Genomic DNA, 21,080 nt, shown 5'->3' on the forward strand with positions numbered 1-21,080 from the left:
CTCAGGCAGGAAGGTTTGTTAGCATGGTATTTTAAAGTTGGGAGTTGACGGTCACCACAGCACCATTATCGTCCCCGAAAGAATAGGGGCCATATATTCCCTGTGCTGCAATAGCACAGCAGACTTAGGACTGTAGTGGCAGCTGGAATTTTTGTATGGATTTGAATCAGCCTAATATCGAAAGTTCTGCTTAACTTCCATTAAATGCTATGTTAATGAGCCAAGTTGTAAACAAAGCGTAGAAAAATAAGTATGCTTGCATTAAATTTACAGAGCTTTGCTTTAGTGCACATTGCACAATGAACCACTGCATTTAAATCTCTCCAGCTCTAATGTTTGGTCACGTGGTGTTTACTCAGCAAGCTTGCAATCACGGTGGCTCCATCACACAATATGTACTTCGATGATATCAGTGAAACTCTCCTATTGGAGAGAAGCGATGAAAAATCTTATGATATGCATTTTAGTGTGTATCCTGATCACATTAATTTCTCTAAAAACTGGGACTCAATATATATTTTCCTCAATACATAAATGAGTACATTGCAAGTTTTATAATTTTTACTAGATATTTACATATCCCTATATTCTCTTACACTACACAGCCAACTCTACTTTTAATTTGGAATAACTCCATTAACTTTTAGTCCAATACAAAACTTGAAATCAAAGTTTAAGTCCTAAGTCCACTTTTTGCACATATAGGCAAATGCTCCCAAAGCTACATTTCAACATGAACACAAAAATTAGATACAGAAAAAAATTACCATATTTTTTTTTTTAAATTCCATATTAGCACTTTTCAAAAGTATGGAATTGACAAATTAAAAGAAGAAATCATAGAACCCTCTTTGTGCAATCAGACTGCCAAAAAAAAAAAAATAATAAATATAATTCTTTATGTACAGTCACAAACACTTCCATACAACAATTACATTGACTTTCAATAGGTGTGATACACTACTGAAGTGCATGTGACTGCAACCATATTACAAGGAACTAGCATGATGCATGAAACCTAGAGAGATGATGTCAACACTGCACCTGTGGTTAAGGAGAAGAAAGGGGGGAAAATGCAATTGACAGGCTGTGCTTCTACATGTGGATCCTACAACACTGCACTCTCATTCCAAAGATGCACAATTATTTGAAGTATTAATTCACGTTTTACATGTTGTATCTTCAGGGTTGACCAAGACTCGAATGCAGGTCTCTTGGCACACTGTTCCATTGCTCTACCAACTGAGCCACCCTTGGTTTTACCTGCTTGCTTGTCAGTGCTACCACAACCGATTGTTGCCTTTGAAAAGCACGGTCAATGATGACAGTGTCGATACTCTGGCCCAGGATTGAAATGCACACTTTTTGGTGCATCAGCACTTAGACTATTTGCACCCATAACATTATGCATGGCCCAGGCCCTTACATAACAAAAATCAATGTGTGTGCGAGGACTAAAAATTCCCTTACCTAGGTGAAAAGCTGAGGCTGTAATGGGGAGGCTCAGCACATACAAGAGCAAAAACAGCACACAACCATACATAAAATTATACTGACTGTAGGTCCAGATGCCAGAGGCTTGTTGGTCTGCAACATTGCACTTATCACGGTGTAAACAAAAACAAATACCCTGAGACTCCAACAACCTTGACCCATGAACATGACAGGGAAACAGATTGCATGGATGGGGGAAAACAGCAGCACCTGCCATGCACTGCTTCACTATCCCAACCTGCTTTCTCCAATTCTCTACTGTTAAGTGTGAAGTAGCTTCACCGACTCCTGGGACATACCAGGTAACCAAGAAAGTTCATGCGGTTTTTACAACTGCCCGTAGTTTTGTGGGGTAGTACGCAGTTCAGCCACCAGGGGTACATGTATGTGTGATTGGCGGAAAGCTCATTCTTTGGCACGTCGGCTAACGTAGATAACAGGTCGCAGTCGATAGTTTGGGAGCAAGTATTCGCAGTGAACCATGGCTGTGTCGAATGCAGTAATCAGGGCGTGTTTACTGTATGAGTACAAGTTGGGCACAAAAGGAGCGGAAGCAGCAAGAAAAATATGTGCAGCATTTGGAGAAGGTACAATTAGAGAACGGACAGCGCAAAAGTGGTTTCAGACCTTCGAGTGGTGATGAGACACTGGCAGACAAACCTCGATCGGGCAGACCGAAATCTCTCGATGTGGACCAACTGAAGAGGATTCAAGTCAAACGTGTCAAGAACTAGCTCAACGATTTGGTGTAAGTACTGAAACAATTCGTGTGCACTTGCATGAGCTTGGCAAATCATAGAAATTGAGTAAGTGGGTCCCGCATGAGCTGACTGCTGCGAACAGTCTCCAACGACTGAACATTTGCGCTTCCTTGCTCACTAGGAACAACAACTGTCCAATTTTGGACCGCATTTTGACGTGTGATGAAAAGTGGGTAATATACGATAACAAGAAACGCTCATACCATTGGCTATCGTCAAATGACACCATACCTTTAACTGCAAAACCTGCTCTTCATCAGTGGAAGGTGCTGCTGTGTGTCTGGTGGACTACGGCTGGGATTGTGCATTATGAGTTCTTGGAAAGTGGTAAAACCATCAACAAAGAGGTGTACTCCGCGCAATTGCAAAGAGTGGCCGAACAGCTTGCAAAAAAACAACCTGCATTAGTGAATATAAAGCATGTTCTTTTCAACCAACACAACGCTAAACCCCATACAGCAAAGATGACCCTGGAGGTGATTTCTTCTCTCGGCTGGGAACTTCTGCCACATCCAGCATATTCACCTGACATCGCTCCATCAGACTACCATCTTTTTTTGTCTATGGACAACGATATGCGCAATCGACATTTCCAAACTCGCGAGGGGGTTGAAAACGCTGTGGTGCAGTTTTTTGCGGCCCTACACAAAGACTTTTTCAAACATGGCATCTACAGGCTTGTACAAAGATAGGAGAAGGTTGTAGAAGCGGATGGTGGATATTTCGCAGAATAAATATAAGGTAAACACATTTGTTTTGGACCTTTTCTTCTTTGTACTAAAACCGCATGAACTTTCTTGGTTGCCTGGTAGTATAGTTTCTTCTCCACAATATGATGTTTTATTATGATCTTCTATGTTCTTCTTAAAGGTTCGCATAACCACTTTTTGTAGATGCAAAATAATCTGACAGTTATTTTATAGTGGTCTTTATTTTATTTTATCTGCGACGTCACCATGTGGGGTTGTGTTGTTGTATGTATATCTTAGTGTAGCTTGAAAAAGTTCTGGGAAACCAGAACGAAACATCACAGATAAAATAAAATAGAAACCATTACAAAAATAACAGTGTTAGATTATTTTGCATCGTTTCATTATGATAATATAACAACAACATTGAAAGCAATATGTTTCTTGATGATAAGATGAAGAATTGTTACCTTCAATTTGCATGTGCGGGAGTCATCTGTACCTCTCACTGTGGTAGAATCAATTATTACGCGAGTTATATTTGGCTCATAGAATATTTGACTTTTTCAAGCATTGTTGTTATTTTCTGAGTATTGTTATTGTTTTTATCTGAGCAATGAGTCTTTTGTTATTTGTAAGATATGACTGCCACATACAATTATATCAATATCATTTGAGGAGCTGGCCAGCAGTAATTCAAGGCCAAACACACAATTGGAAAAACTTAAAAACAGTTCATGATTGAAAATGTTTTTTTTTGTTTACTTTTCAGATTTAAGTGAAATTTGAAGGCATAAATTAATTTATAAGAAGTTATTGCACAGCTATTCATTTGATCCATGCATTTACAGTGTTTGTATTAATTGTAACAATAACAACCAATAAATAAGATTTTATATAACCATCTGCAAAATTTTGTCCACCGAGCCACTCTTCATGTAACATCTATGTTATGGCATGGCAGCGTGAGTTACCTGTGCACCATGAGGCTCCCAAGGTAAAGAGACATGAGAGTTAAATGCACTTCATGAGGTTTACAGGCATAAAACTAGCATGAGTTAAATACAACTCATGTGCCAGTTAAAGTTTCAAGCCAGAACCAATTCTGCTGTGATCCATGCAAGTACCTGATTTGCTATACATGCACCAGCCACAGAAGATTAGAGGGAAAAGGCAAAGTTCTGCAGAGAACTACACATTATAATATAAATATTTTTATTCTGCAAAACTTCAGTACATACACTCAAAATGAAATGCTGTTAGTGCTACGTTCTCTTTGCAGTCACAAACAACTCTGGCAACAGTTTAGTTTGTAAAAAATATGTTCAATGAATCTGTAAATGCATACATGCAATTTTGACAAATGATTTCAACTTCAAACAGTTTACAGTAACAAAGGATAAAACCTCACTCACTGCAACATGTTAGTAAGCATGTATGCATCCGTATCATAATTACGTGAACTATTTTCTTTCCTTATTCATACATTTTATTTTAAATCAAGTAGAAAATAACACTAGGAATAAACATGAAACACTTCAAGTAACTGCATTACTTACAAGAAACAATGCAGAAGGCTATTATGATATACGTACATAAAGCTGCATCTTAAAGAAAAATCTAACACAAAACAAAGAAACTTAGTTTGAAGATCAGTTACATGTGCACCAAAAATCACTAACTGATAATTATAAACATATCTCTCTCTCTCTTACACACGGGCAGGACATATGCACAAGCAAATGTACGCACACATACCAAGTACAGATATAGGTATATATCTGGAACTATTTTAAAATGTATGTACAGATTATACAATAATTTTAATAGTTTGTGACATATTGTCCCATAATTACAAGACATTAGATGGAGGTTTTCCTACAGTTTAAATGAAATGCCACTGGTTGTAGACAACTGTTCACTTGTGAGCAGTAAATCTTCATTTAGTTTTTCACAAAACAAATTCATTAATGCTAATACAGCTTTTATTCTTTCATATATAACCCTACGTAACAAAATCTGTACATGTACACTTACTTAGCTTTGGCTACCACAGTTTCTGCTGGTTGAAGAGCCAACAGCACAATAAAGTTACCGCATTATAAAAAATACACTATACATACTTAAATTGTGGAGGAGCTTGAAGAATTGCATTAATTCTAACTTGTGACTCCATATAAAATATTATACTCTCCTGACAAACTTTTCTTTCTTTCTCCCTGATGCTGTAATTAGGGGAAGAAGGATGATTTGAAAACAAATGTTATTAACTTAAGAAACAGCTTAAATATATGTCTCACACCAGAGAAAAATGAGGCAAATAAGTATTTTTTTTGGAGCCGGGGTATTTGTAGGAATATGTTAAGTTTCTATTTTGCATCATCTAGCAATATCAGTCAATTTCTTCAGTGTGTGAGTGTCTATGAGGCAAAAATAAAGAAATCATGTATGCATCTGTATCATAATTATGTGAACTATTTTTATATAATATATCTTGGGTGATTTAAAAGTGGAAGAAATTTCCAGTGGTAAAAATTCCAATGTTGCATCCACAAGTACAAACTAGATAATAAATACTGCGATGTTTATATATTCAGTGTATGCACATTCTATAGTTTGAAAATAAGTACTTAAACTATATGATAGCACCCTTGCTGCATTAAAGCAGGAAAAAGCGAAATCCAAGAAAAACTAATTCTGTAACATGATACTGTGAAATTACTCTGCGACCACACCTCTGCTACTTGTTCTTTTACACACACACACACACACACATATCTTTCTAACAACTACATTCTTTGCTTGGTTTTAAGTGAAATTCATCACTTAGATTTAACAGAGAACCAACCCTTAACTTAGCAGAAATTTATTGATTACAAATCAAGAGAAAGTTTCCCGGGTATAGATAACATATTAACTCAAGCCAGAAAATAATACATAATATACTATGAACTTTAAACACAAGCAATATGCATACAAAATAATGCCCAGCGTGAACTTTTCATTTATAAAAAATAGGAGAAAGGAAACAGGTACATTGCTATTTGCACCAAATATGCTTGACTAGATTACTTCTATTTCAAACAATTGATGTGCTGCATATTATTTGGTGCATGATCAAATACATGGGATTTTAATTTTCAGTAAATTTCAATGGTTTATATATTCTATAGTCAATCTAATCAGAAAGCTTACAAATCTTGACTCTTATTTAGTAGAATAACATCATTGGATTTCCAACTTAAATAGCAACACTACAACAGATCTGAATTACATGAAATGCTATAAAGGGAGGGGGAACAGCCAAAGTGAGAGTTTGAATCTTTCTATTTTTACTGCTTCACTATGAAGACCTACATTTCGTAGTTCATATACCTGCTCTTTATAGTCTTATGGGATGATGATTTAACACCCCTATCATTTAGGGAGAATTCACACCGAAGAAACACGAAACACGTGTCGCTTGGAAGCCAACACTCCGTAATCAATGCAACCTTTCGAACCGAAGAGACACGGCAAGATGCACGTGTCGCATGTCGCTTACGTGCCTCTCGGACTGTGCAGTTTTCTCAATACCGTGCATCGTGTTGCTTCAGTTTCTTGTTCGCGCATGCGCAGTGAATGCTTCATTCCAACGAGCTGTATTTAGACTCAAGAAGAGAGCACAACCTGCATTATGTTTGATCCTCTAATTTGTTGATATAATACAGTATCGATATGTACAATGTTTTAAGATTTAAACACAACGTTCATTTCGCTTTATCAAGTTTTTTGATGCAGTTATCTATCAGCTGTAATTTGCCTTCAACATCGTGAAAAGAGGCCGTATTTTGGCCATTTACCTGACTGCTTTTATTTGAAAAAGTCAGCTTATGGAGGCACTTTAGTAAAAACTATATTAGTTAACATGGTAAGTACTCTAGTGCATTGTTTTTCAACCACCGGGCCGCGACACAATACCGTGTCCTCGTATCAACTATACTGAGCTGTGAAATGTTCTGCTGAAACTGGTTGACAACTATCATAATCCCAATATCATATTTGAGTTGTGAGTTTTCGTTTTTTAAGTCCATTTTATGCACAAAAAGTCTAATCAGAACTGGATCTGCTCGGTGCCTCCCCGGTCATCGAACCCGGGATCACTTAATTACAAGGAGACGACGTTACCACTTTCTCTTCCATATTTTTATATTTGTCAACAAATATACACACGTAATCAAACTATTATTACTCTTATGATTATGCTAGAATTTATTTATCAATATTTAATTTCATAGGTGCATGTTAATTCATGCATAAAATCTTCAATACTGTAAAGATTTACGAGGAAAATTCTTCAGCTAAGGGCATTGACTTAAAAAGAATACCGTGACATTGTTTCAACAAGGTTGAGATCCATTTCTCTAGTGTTTAGGTATTCGCTTTATTCAGGCTGAAAAGTCTAGCGTATACAGTCTGATTTCAGTGCATATTATTTCTCAGTTTTCTCATGCACAACATGCCTCTCCCAAGTTTCAATAACTAGCACAAATTTGTTACATGTAAACTGCGTTGTAAATCTCTCTTGTTATGTTATTTTCGGGTGACTAATAAACTGATTAATGCAATTATATCAGTACCATCATGCAAACTGAGCAAAGAAACCAAGTGTCGCTTGCCGCGTGCATCTTGTCTCTTCAGTGTGAAACACTCGAGTCGCGTGTTGCATGTCGCATGTTGCGTGTTTCTTCGGTGTGAATTCTCCCTTACAGCAACAGAATGGCATTTTTAAAAAATATTTCTAGCTTTAACAAAAAAAAACTTGCACAACATTGCAAAACCACTCAAATGAATCAGCTACTCCTATTGAGAATTATCTACTTCAATATTACTCATTTTGTAAATGTAGAAACTACTTGCATAATAATGATACTGCAGTAATCACTCCAACTAATGCATGTAATAATAAACTGAAGAAAACTGTGTTCATAATTGGCCTCACATGAATTTCAACAACAAATAGTTACCTTAGCTGCACTTCTCTTGTAGGACACTTTTAGACAATTTTAATTTACACAAATGCAACATTAAACATCAAACCATTAAGAAAAAAAGCCACGCACACACACACCATATCTCACAACTGGTAATGAAAAGTTTCATATCCAAAGCTATGAATTTTGTCCATCAGTCATAATCACGATTTCTTGAATCTACTGAAATTTAAATGTCTTGTTTACACACACAAACTTCAGAATCAATCTGAAGGCAGTAGATACCTCACATATGGAACTTCCACATCTTCTCCATCAAGATCATTACAGCACAGTTCAAATACCAAAGCTCGCACATGAGGTTCAAGTTTCTTCTTGGAAACCTTTTTAACAACTTCTGACATTCTGCAAAGAAATATAAAATTAATCATGGAGAGACCACTTCTAACAATAACTAACCATAGAGGTCAGCTGGGTGAACTATTTGGAAGAGATGGAGACATTTGGGTACCTTCTGAAAAGACACCCCTGTGATAGTGGGAAAAAAATTCCTGATGAAGGTGCAAAAATTCCAAATATTGGAGAAGAATGTGTTCATGTTTTCTGATATGAAGACATTAAGTATTGCAGGGTGGCTACTCTAGGACCATGATAAAATTCAAGCAAATTTTCAAAAAATTCAAGACCACAAGCAGATGTTCAACACAAAATTTGGCCTGGGGGGGGGGGAAGTACCAGGACAAACGTACCAATAATAATAATGACATTATTGTGATTATTATTATTATTAGTAGTAGTAGTGTCAAAGACATTATCATCCTCATAAATTACACAAAAAAGAGGGCAGAAGTCTGTGTTAAAGCATTTAGTGTTACAAAAACAAATTTAAACAATTTTTTTTTAAAAAAAACATTCAATTTCTGATTCATTAATAATGGAAAACAAGTACACAAACTGTATTTTTGAATGGCAGAACATGCGTGATAAATGCATTCCGAATATTATTCTTTTTGGACATATAACATGTATAACTTTCATGTACAAAATATGTTTTACACATATTCAAAATGGAGTGATGTAAAATAAAATACATGCAAACACTAAATTCTGTACATATTCAAAGTTTCTTTATATATATATGTAGGATAAAAGGAAGGAGGGCCACAAGGGCTAAATAAAAAGTGAAAGAGGAGAGAGGAAACACTCACCGGACATAGAAAAAATTCAAATTTTTGTGATGGTATGTCACATCTTCAGGAGTAGACACACGTTTTAGAACTTGGTGACAAGAAGGAAGAGTAAGCATGACCTGCAGTGTTGTCAGGTCCCGAAAAAAAAAAGTGTTGACAGTGCCACAAAAAAATATATATATAGATGCTTCTTCTTGTTAAAGCTCTGCCCTCCTATCTCCGGGACACCAGCCACTTCCTTCAGAAAATTAACACACTCTCCCACCATTACCTGCCAACACTATCCTTGCCACCATCGATGTTACTTCTCTCTATACCAACATACTTCACTCCCATGGCCTCTGCTCCATAGAATTATTCCTCAACAACAGACCAAAACCCCACAACCCCAGCACTAATTTCATGACCCATCTAGCTCACCTTGTCCTCACGTGCAACAACTTCACCTTCGAGGACAAGCACTATCTCCAAATCCGGGGCACAGCCATGGGTACCAGAATGGCCCCATCCTATGCCAACCTGTTCATGGGCAAAGTTGAAAAAGAGTTCCTGGAGACCCAATCTCTCAAACCTCTCCTCTGGCTACATTTCATCCATGACATCTTCATGCTTTGGACGCATGGAGAACCTTCCTAGACAAACTTAACCACTTCAGCTCCATCAATTTCTCCTGGAATCACTCCACCAACCAAATCACCTTCCTGGATGTGGATGTGCACATGAAGGAAGGACATTTGGAAACCTCCATCCACATCAAACCTACCAACCATATGCAATTCCTACACTTCTCCAGCTCCCATCCGTTCCACACCAAGAAAGCCATCCCATTCTCCCTGGCCCTCAGAGGTCAACGCCTCAACACCTTAGCCACCTCCCAACAGAACTATAACCTCCGCTTACACCAAGCCTTGACCAACCGTGGATATCCTTCCACCCTGGTCACCAAACAAATATCCCGAGCTGCTTCATACACTCCCACCAAGAAACCTGCCACCAATCCCCCTGCACTTGTCACCCAATATCACCCCCACCTCAACAAAATCAGACACACTCTACGTTCCCTCCTTCCCATCCTGCAGTGATCCTGACACCAGAAATATCTTCCCCGACAAGCCCAGAGTTGTCTTCAAACGCCCTCCCAATCTCCAAAACATCCTGGTCCACCACAATCCACCTACTCACAATCAACTCGCACCTGCCCACAATTTTATGAAATGTATTTTTATTTGCATAACATTTGAAATCGAGGGGGATAATTGCCCCTCTGTGGCCTTGGCCATCAATGTTTGCCCTCTTGCCCTCCTTAGAATTGATTTCCATTCAAGGTTGGGAGGGGGGGGGGGCACTGCCCCACTGTGGTTGCACACTGATATGCACACACAAATATAGTAACAATATGAAGTGTCTATGTGATTGCAATGTATCCAAAAATTCTAATTTAATTTAATTAAATGGTATATTTAAAACATTTAATTTGAGGTCCTTAATTTACATTTGCCATTTCACATACTTAGACTCGAAATACATCTACAAACACAAGTCACACAAATATTATGTTATATATTCTAACCTGCGAAAAATTCTTAGTTGTGTAAGAATTTCAAACTCAAATCTACCTAATCATCTTCAAGAAATCTTATCTTGCAATAATCTTCCATCTGTCAGATTGCTCTGCAAAGGCCAATAACAAAGTAAACAGATCGAGAGAATTCTGTTCTATTTTTCACACAACATTATTTTCCTTCCTTTATAAAAATAAAAACAACTGAAAATCTCGCCTCAAGGCATTTATCAATATGTATAAATTCAATAGGATTTGGATTAATAAAGGTTGCAATTTTTCACGTCTATGGAGAAAAATTCAAGCAGAATTCATGCATAATTCCCGGAGCCAATAATTCATGCAGAATTTCCGGTGAGTAGCCACCCTGTAGTGGTATATTATTACAATGAATGATACATACAAGCAAGTATGTATTTTTGCTTGTAAATAAAATGGGGATGGACTGCTATCAAACTTTTGCTGATAAACTACCGATACAAAATTTACCACCACTGATTAGTGATATTCTACCAGTTCAATATAAAGTTGTAATGTTCCTTGAGGAACGTGAATGGTCCATTAACCCCATTAATTACAGTTTTTAACAAAATCACAGGAATGGGATTTTCCTCTGAAAAAGAAGCATATTTAGATATGTCCTTTGCAAGAATTTATAAACTCGATTTTAAGACTTTTAGGTGCTTAAATAGCTGTAATTATTAATGAATAATAATTTTATGAAATAACTAGTTTTAGATGCAATTTGTATACAAAAAGGCACTACTCGCATGTGCTTTTCATTGTTCTCAGTGATCAAGTTCTTCCAGTTGTCCACACCGCACATGTAAACTTCATAAATGCAACTGCTGCTGATTCCAAAGGCAGGTTTGTGTCTCCCCAAGGAGTAGTGGTCACGTTGTTGCCTTCTAATGAGGAGGTTGGGTGTTTGATACCCAGTGGAGGCACATAGTGCTTCGGAACCCACTTTAAACTACATCCAGTCCCAATTAGCCCATCTGTGCATAATGTGGGATAAAGAAACTGAAAAAAGGTTCACAGTAATATTCTCTTCTTGATGAACAGCCTCTATACTATGGTAGTTGTTGTATCCAGTGCAAACCCTCCTCTTTCATGTAGACTGATGTGTCAATGGGGGTAATGGGTGACATGATTGGTCACTTGCGGGATTGCCTTTTCTACTTGTTACAGCAGGCAATCAGACGAGCATGTTCAATCTTCCAGAGCTCGTACACTGTGGGGAGGCCGGGAATGTCAGCCAGTCCCATTTTAGCAACTGAATGATTTGTAGCTAGGATTCCATCTCAAAACAGCCTGCATCTTTTGTCTGGTATGTTACACCTACGGTCCTACAGTTAATCACCTGTGAAGTACACCACTCAACAACAGAAAACTCCACATCCAATCGGTTCACTCCACATTTTTCCAATTTCGTGATGCAGGCTGGAAGATGGCACAAACTTGCACAGATACTGACACCCCCTGCTGTTGCATTGCTTCTTTTGCCACTCGGATTTGTTCAAGATCACAAAAATTTGTGGTGGAAATTATGGGTCTTAAGTGTTATTTTTAAAATTTACATGAAAGGATTAAAAGGCTTTTTTCAGGTAGGAATTTGTAATTAATTTAGGCATTTTAGGTCTAATAGAATTTTGGTAGAGGGCTGCTGTGTACACGAAACACACAGATCTCTAAATAGAATACAACTAGGATGTAGCAAAAAAAAGTATTGAAGTAGAAATCCGTTACCTTGTTATTACATAGATAGATCAGTAAATTATCAGTAATTTTACAAATTTCATCCCCAAAAATAAAACTATTAAACCTCAATTAAGTGCCTTGAATGTATGGAAATATACTTAAAATGGACACTTACGTAAGATCCATGCGTTCATTACACTTTGCTGGAGGCATGAAAAAGGAATACAGCATACAGACTCCCTGTGACAGCATGGTTATTTCTAATCGATGCTTCTCCTTAAAGTATTCCAGAAACTCGCGAAGAGTCATTTCACCTTGGACTTCAAATCTATCCCATAGTGTCCACTCTGTTTCATAGTACTGTAAAGAAATATATAAAGTACTGTAAATTCCTTTCATCATACTAAAGAAGATATTACTTTCTCCCTGTACACAATAAAATATCACACAATCATCCCCCACCATACATAGTAATTTCTAAATGGGAACATCTAAAGCATGCATTAAGAAGTTGTCATCATCATCTTGACCTTCTTCAATAAATTTCTGAAACTTAAAAGTGTTGTTGGTACATACTAAAATTATTTTTTAAAGAATTAGGCTACTTTGGATTCTACCTACCAAGTGAACAACAATCCCCCAAAATTGTGCCATCATGGATGTTCAAGCCTACTTCCAGGGCAACTGTACCTATATTGAGAGACCAGCTTTGAACCTTATCAAACCCCTTTCAGGGAAATTCAGCTGACAAGTAGCTAATGGGAGAAAAACTTGACTACTAGTGACAGATATCAAGGGATCCACGATCAAATACTGGATGTTATAGTGGAACCACGAGCAAAACAATCTGCGCAGACCCGCGACTCCTGTGCACCGTACTCCCACGAGTAGGAGAGGGGGAGAGTGGACCATTCTGCCTTACGGCCCAAGGTGGAGGGAAGAAGGAAAAGCTGCGTGGGGAGTTTTCGTGCCAAGGTTTTTTTCTTGTGGTCGATCTATACTAGTGGCTTTTCTTGATTTTGGGTGTAGTATTGTATGTGTATACATATATACAGTGAATTTCTGATTTAGTTCTCACATTTTTCCATATTTAACACACTTTCTGTTCAAGCACTAACGAAACTCCTACATAACTGGGTACAAATTTCTTGCATTTAACATTTCCCAAACTTGCACTTTAACTACCAAAGTAAACGGATGGCCCCCAAGAAAGGGGAGGTGATTTAACATTTCCATGTGTTTGAAAAAAGGCAGAAAGAAGATGGAATTCAGTGACTTCTATGGGTTTCTTTATTTCTCCATCCACCATGGCTGCAGGCTGCAGCTTCAGTTGTACAAAAAGAAAAGAGATTATGGAAACAAAAGTAAATGCTAGACCTGAACAGTTGCCAGGTTCAGATCAAAGATGCAGCTGTTACGGAAAAATGTAGTTCTCTTACCAGGCATGATTGTGAGTGGTAGAGTGTCCTGTAGGGGGAGGGGACAATGTGAGAAGGGGTGGGAATGGGGATGAAAATGTGGTTTTGTTAGGAAAGTTATTGAGGAGAGGGGGTATGGTTGCATTCATGGCACACCCCTCTCATTTTTTCCACACCGAGGTGTAGGTGAATTGGTGTATATGGTGGATGATCTCTGCTTGGAAGGTGTGGACAGCTACATTTAAGTCAAGGTTTATGTGGTTGTAGAAGTTTCAACCAGGTAAGAGCCACCACAGATATTATAAATAATGATATAGATGATGTTCAAGATGTGGCAGGTTCCTTTGAGGTGGAGGGTAAATTTGCCAGTGGCAGTGTGAATCTGAAGGGTATAGGAAGTGATGAAAATGGGGCAGGTTTTGTAACTTGGGTGTTGCATCTGTGAGCAGGAGGTGGGTACTGTGGGCCAGAATGTTTTGAAGCTTTGGGGAGGGGGTGTTAAAACAACTACAGTAGTACCTCGATTTTATGTTTTCAGGAGACCAAGCTTCAAAAACTTAAAATGCAGGAAAATGTAAAATCGAGGAAAATTTTATAACATTTTGCTGTTGGGAGCATCAGGATTGAATGTATAATGCGGGAAAATTTAAAATCTAGGTTCCACTGTATGGGCTCATCAGGAAAGATGTTTCTGGTGTTGTGTCCATTGTGGAGAATGGGGAGGAGGGACCAAAGGGTGTTGGTGGGAACTGGTAGGAGTACTGGTATTGGTATGGATATTGGGTCAAAGTGGTATCGATTCAGTTCTACTAATAGAACCTGTCCCATTTTTCCACACATTCCACTAACTGGCACCTTAATGCATGGTCAGTGAACAAAACAATCTGTAGTCCAGAGCTCCATTTCTTTCTGTACATTACCCAACACTTGGTTCAGATGGCAAGTTGTTCTTTAACACCCTTTAAATAAAAAGGTCATGGTGTCAAGTTTGCACCTTTGAATGGCAATTGAGTTTGCAATTCAATAGTGATGCATTTGTTTAGCTGTCCTAGCTTCTAAAAAGTTAATCTTTAGCAGAAAAAGACAATTGTCACGAGCCACATTCAAGTACAGATAAAACTATCCTTTCATTTAAGAGTCCATCAAAATAGTAAATGTTTACCAGTAGGCAAAGCAGGCTTTTGAACTTTTACAAAAGTTGTTACTAGGGATCAGCCAATAGCACTTTGAACAGATTCCCACTAATACCAATACTTGAAAATCATAATTAAAAGTTGTTCAAAATATTGTTGATAATAATAGTGTGAGAGTATTCCAGCCCAATTATAAGCATCGATTTACCACAATTTTGCTTCAAAATATTAAAACAATTTCATCCAAATATTAAAATACATGTCATGTAATCACAAAATACAGGTTTTTTTTTTTTTACATAATATATTGGTGCAAAATAAATGGAAACTTTGAATTTTGCACAACTTCCAGGATAATTAGACTACATGAAAGTGCCACATGGCATTTTTGCAGACTCCACAATCAATCAAAATGCTGGAAAAGTGTTGGTTGATATTGGTAAATAAAATTCAACCAATACTACATGATACTCGTACCACTACAGATACATCGGCATCGATTCAGTCCTAACTTTTGTGGTTACTGCTTGTAGGGTCCAAAATGTACATTCAGACAATCTATTGTACCAAACTTTATATACAGCAGTGTATATAAATGTACCAACTTTTATTGTGTGTTAGTATGATGGTAAGTGTCGTACATCTCATTTCAGGTGAGTAGGAAGAGCAAATACAAATTATTCGACAGTAGAAAAGATTTATCGCAAGACATGTAACTCATTAGAATGAATTATCTATTGATAACTGATATCTTTACATAAAACAAGACATGTATTCTTATTTTAATATTTTGTACTAAACACTTTGAACTTTTTATTTTTATTTTAATGATCGTTAAGTTAATTATATGCCAAAAATCAAAGAGATAAAACTATGAACAAACCTTCTGTTTTGGAGCTGCTAGAGGTTCTGAGAATCCAAAGAATGGTAATGCAAGATTCACAAAACCATTCTTGTATGGTGTCAGCTTAGTGAACCCTAAAGCCAACTTGTACAATTCAAGGCACACCAGACCTGCAACTACAGATGTTGTGGTTGCAATAGCTGGTATTATTTTGCCAGCTATTAATTTGCTCTGAAAAAAAAAAGAGAAATAATAATTCATTTTACAATGCTAACCAAACTAATGATGGTGTGAGCAATGTTACAAAAAATACAAGTTTTGTCTCTCTCACTTATGCGAACATGAAATTTGATCCATTTGGGATAAGTATAATTTAAAAGCTACTAGAATGAGGGTAGTCACACACACATTTCAGAATATTATCTTCCAGGAAATGTTAAAGAAGAAGACAATTAAAACATACTAGTATCTTAGATTGGTACAGTATCATTTATCAGTAATATCAATAAATGTTATATCGGAACTTTACTGGCACTCATGGTAAAAATTTTATACAGATTCATACTACTGGAAACTGATCTAAAGTGTTGGAGGAAAAAGAACAGTAATGAGTATTTTTCTACACAGGGTCATTCCATGTCAAACCAACATTACTTACATTTTTTTTGATATATTTGAAATTTGGCACACTGAAAGTGCTACCTGAGGTAGGAAAATATGCAAAGTTGCAGATCGGCATCTTTTGTATCTCTGAAATTACAAAATTTGCAATTTTGACATTTTTTAAAAAAATCTTGATAACTTTAAATTGCAACATTTCAGCAATCCTATAGAAGTAATTCGGACAGAGTTGGAAAGGTCTTGAAGGGCTCTTTCACATGACTATGTCGGGGTAAAAAGGTGGTGTTTGAATCACCCTGTATTTCTAAGAACTGGGAATGTAAATATCAGCTTCATGTAAATTAATTTAAACAACATTATGTTTCATTTTTGTTATACTTTTACTTTTGAATTAAAGTAATTTGTCTATCAAAATATGTTATCATGCATTACCTAACCTACCCTAACCTGATCTAATCTCAACTAAATCCAACAAAACTCCATATCCCATTGGCATCCCATTTTTGGCAAAATGGCTTCCAAAATTTTCTTTACACCACCTTTCTACCCTGACATAGCCATGTAATATCTCATGTGAAAGAGTATGTCAAGACCTTTCCAACACCATCTGATCACTTCTATAGGTACTCTAATTGCCGAAATATTGCAATTTAAAGTTAACAAGATCCTGAAGAAGAAGAAAAAAAAAGAGAGGTCAAAGTCAAAGTTGCAAATTTTGCACCCTTATAATTTCGGAAATACAAGACATGGATCTCCAACTTTGCATATTTTCATACATCAGGGTGGCCCTTTCAGTATGCAAATAAATCAAAATATGTGACGTTGAGAAGTGCCTCTTCATTGGTTGATTTCATATGGAATGACCTCATAATAGAACTTGCGTTATGTCAACATAACACAAAATGACCAGGATATAGCAATAATTTTCTTCACAGTGTTCTACCCAAAATTGCAATAATGCATGCAAATTCAAGATTTTGAAAAATGTAAAATTTGTTTTCTGCAAATAACTCTGTGGCAACATTTTTCTCTCCTGTATGCAAGAAATGTTCAAATCTAACCTCGCTACTGAGACTAAAATAGAAATCAAGATCTTGACAACACAGTAAATTCTTCATGTAAATAATAAACTTTACATGGGAAAATGGGAAAAAATGATTTACCTTTAGTCTATCCGCAGGAGGAATATTGTAGTTTTCTGCTCGAAGATTTGAGGCCGCCACAATGAAATCCATATGTAAATTAGTATCATCATCTTTTTCAAATATAAGAGGAGTTATTTTAGGAACGTCTAAAACTTCAGGCTGTGGTAACTGCATTTGTAGTTGCTGTATTCGATCATGATCTGCAAAGTAACTATATGGTTAGTTTCTACAAAAAAATTAACATTTAACTGCAGATGCAAAATAAAGATTATAAAAAATTAGGGGTGGACCAGTACTGATATCTAAGAGTATTGGTTGGAATTTAATAGTTTTCCAGATTACAAGTATCTTGTAGAGTCCGCAAAATGCATAATACGAGGGTAATTTGGAAAGTAACCGCCGTTGTAGCATGGTGCTAGTAGTAGTGGGCAGAGTGCAACCGTTGTTACATCACGCAATCTGTGATTCAATCAGCTTCCAGCTGCGCTAGTGAGAGCATCGTAGTGCCCCGCATGTGCTGGTTATAACATTAAAAAATGTGTGCTGCCATCGAAAATCCCCCCAAATGCAAGGTACACGGAGTGATAAAATTTCTTTGGGCAAAAATTCATGGAACGTGGTGAGACAATCACTTCTGAAGTTTACTGTAACACTTTGCAGAAACTGAGAAGAGCCATCCAGAACAAACATCGCAGTCTGCAGACATCTGAGGTTGTGTTCGTGCATGACAGCGCTCGCCCTCACACTGCTCGGCGAACACAAGACCTTTTGCGCCAATTCAAATGGGACGTTTTGATCATCCCCCATACAGCCCAGACTTGGCTCCTTCTGATTTTCATCTGTTCACTCACATGAAGAAGTGGCTTTGGGCACAGCACTTCCCTGATGATGAGGATCTTCAAAATGCTGTGACAGGTTGGTTGAATTCCCCGGTGGTCGAGTTTTATGCAGAAGGGATTGGTAATTTGGTGAAACGCTATGACAAGTGCTTCAATTTACATGGTGACTATGTTGAAAAATAGAAGACAGCTGTACCTTTCAGATGTAAAGTAAAAATTTGTTGTATCTATGCAGGTTTTTTATTTACAGCCAAACGGTGGTTACTTTCCGAATGACCCTTGTATTAATTATTTTTACATTGCGAGAAGAAATGGATTGTGTGATTGAATCATTATCTCATGTGCAATTATGAATATTTTAATGCCAAACCCTGGTAGATTGCTTTGGTATAGTTCTAAAAATAAGATACATATATTGAAATGTATAAATATTATGAACAACTTTGAATTGCTACAATTGTCGAGTATCGGTATCAACCCAACCAAAACATTTATGGGATGAGCACGTACCTCAGCAAAAAAATATCAACAGATTGATGCTAATGTTGGTATTTGAACATTGTAACAATTTAACCTCTTGAGGACCGCTGGCACATAGCAGTACCACGTGACTGCATTTAACACATAATTTCTCCAAAAATAATGATGATATTGTTATTGAAATCTCGCTCTGGCAAATAGGGGGCCCGGTGGGATATACCAGATTTTATAAATTACCCCAAATTTTTACATTCTCTTTCCAAAGTGTGGGAACATGAGTGACGTCATTGAAGAGTGGTCTTTCATGGTGTTAAACCTGCAAATTTCAACGTATTTACATCCACAGGCCCAATCCTACTACCTAATTTTCGGAACACTGCTTATCAGAGCTAGGCAGCTCTTTTATTTATATAAAAAAAATAACACAACTTCCACTCCAGCTCTTTATTATTGCGGGAAGGTGATGAAACTTTATTTACCATATTTTTAATTTACTTTGATTTTTGTGGTCCCCCTCTTTTTTATATATAACTTCATTATTGGGATGGATAAGGATAAAATACACTTCTGTTGAGAGAACTGTCATTCAGCACAAATATTAAAAAAAAAACAGCTTCAGCTCTGTACAACAATTAGTTCTCCTGCTACGATTTTTTTTGTACATTGTGGCAGATTTGAAAACTATGCACCTGGAAAGCCTGATTCTCAGTAGGTTAAAGTAGAGATGACTTCTGCATCGGTCTGCCCACCGGCGTCATAAATAGTAAAATTTTTTGTTAAGCACCTCTCTCTTGTTCGTAAATTTTTGTGATGGCTGAAAAGTTTGAACAATATGCAACTGTGAAATTTGTTTTGTTAGGGAAAATGGCAGGGGAGTTGTAATGTTTGAAACAGCTTACAAGGAAGCTGCTCTGGGGAAGTCACAAGTTTATGAGTGTTTTCCCGCTTCAGGAATGGTGAATTGCCACTTGCAGACTAACTTTGCTCAGGGCGACATGTCAAGATGATGCTGATTAATTTTTCTGATGCAAACAGCATTGTTAATGCAGAATTCATTCGTAACAGTCAAACTGTTAACCAGGTGTTTTACCTACAAGTTCTTAAATGTTTGCATGACATGATGAGATGAAAATGCCCCAACTTGTGGCAAAGTAGGGAGTGGTGGCTTCACGACGACAGCCTGCCAGTGCACAAAGCCTTTAGTATGACAATTTTTAACTAAAAACAGCATGACCCAGTTGATCCACCTGCCATATTCACCCAATCTCGCTCCATGCAACTTCTATTTATTCCCCCGAATGTAAAAAGTCCTCAAAGGAAAACATTTTGCGGATGTGGAAGAAAAAAAGAAAAAAAAGAGTGAGGCATTAAAAGGCATCAATTTGCAAGAGTTTCAGGACTGCTTCGAAAAGTGGAAAACACATTTAAACTGGTGCATTGCATCAAACGGATAGTACTTTGAAAGAGATTCAATTTGTAACACCTAAGAATAAATACATATTTTTTAATTACAAAATTCTGGTTCTTTTGGGTTCTTCCACGTACTTGTTACCCTACATGACCTTTGTGTGTGTACTTCAAGGTCTGAACTACATACACAATTGTTACTGAAAATGTTAACACATGAAAAAACACAATTTTATTGAGCTTTGGGTTGTACTAGTAGCAAATTACATTAGCAACTACTTTGCATGTTTTGTTTGGGAGCAAAGTCCACCCAAGATCTTCTGCAAGGGCATACAAGGGTGCAAAGCCCAAAATGGTAGAGATCCTCAAGTAACTTGTGTTTTGTTCATGTTAGAAGAAAGTTTATTTTGTTACATTCCCATGTAAACAAACAAAATGTGAAATATGTCTATTCAAGCCACTGTTCATTATTAACTAATTGAGATAGCACCAAAGCATAGAGAATTTACTTGGCTGAGACACAAGCACATATGGGTAAGGTGACTAACAAACCAACATTACCACCAGCTGAAGAGGACTGAGCTTCTGCATCTGTAACAGCTATTTTCACTCCAGACTTAGGAACAAATTCAGGAACTTCCACACCCTGTACCATTTGTGCTACTTCTGCTTGATTACGAATTTGAGGAATTCCATACACCTGAGCTTTTAAATTTGCAGCAGCATAGATGTAATGCAAATGCAACGGCTGGAAAAACAATGGAGAAATATTAATTACAATAAAAAATAGGTTGTAAGCTTGTTAGTAACTTCTCTGTAATTTT

At 37.0% G+C, this 21,080-nt stretch overlaps 1 protein-coding gene across 4 annotated transcripts in view; it reads right to left on the reverse strand.

The window, feature by feature from the left end:
* Positions 1-5,706: 5,706 nt before the first annotated feature.
* The window catches only part of LOC145984221 (ubiquitin-like modifier-activating enzyme 1), a 141,254-nt gene continuing 125,880 nt past the window's right edge, over positions 5,707-21,080 (reverse strand). For all 4 annotated transcript variants that reach the window (XM_083117781.1, XM_083117783.1, XM_083117782.1 and 1 more), the window contains 5 exons: positions 20,818-21,004; positions 17,549-17,730; positions 15,804-15,995; positions 12,545-12,729; positions 5,707-8,322 (listed from right to left, as the gene is read on the reverse strand). In XM_083117781.1, coding sequence (XP_082973907.1) covers positions 8,181-8,322; positions 12,545-12,729; positions 15,804-15,995; positions 17,549-17,730; positions 20,818-21,004 — 888 coding nt within the window. In that variant the 3' untranslated portion in view covers positions 5,707-8,180. The remainder of the gene's footprint in view (positions 8,323-12,544; positions 12,730-15,803; positions 15,996-17,548; positions 17,731-20,817; positions 21,005-21,080) is intronic.

Source organism: Lepisma saccharinum, chromosome 2 (assembly GCF_977018435.1).
Source record: "Lepisma saccharinum chromosome 2, izLepSacc3.1, whole genome shotgun sequence".
Lineage (NCBI taxonomy): Eukaryota > Metazoa > Arthropoda > Insecta > Zygentoma > Lepismatidae > Lepisma > Lepisma saccharinum.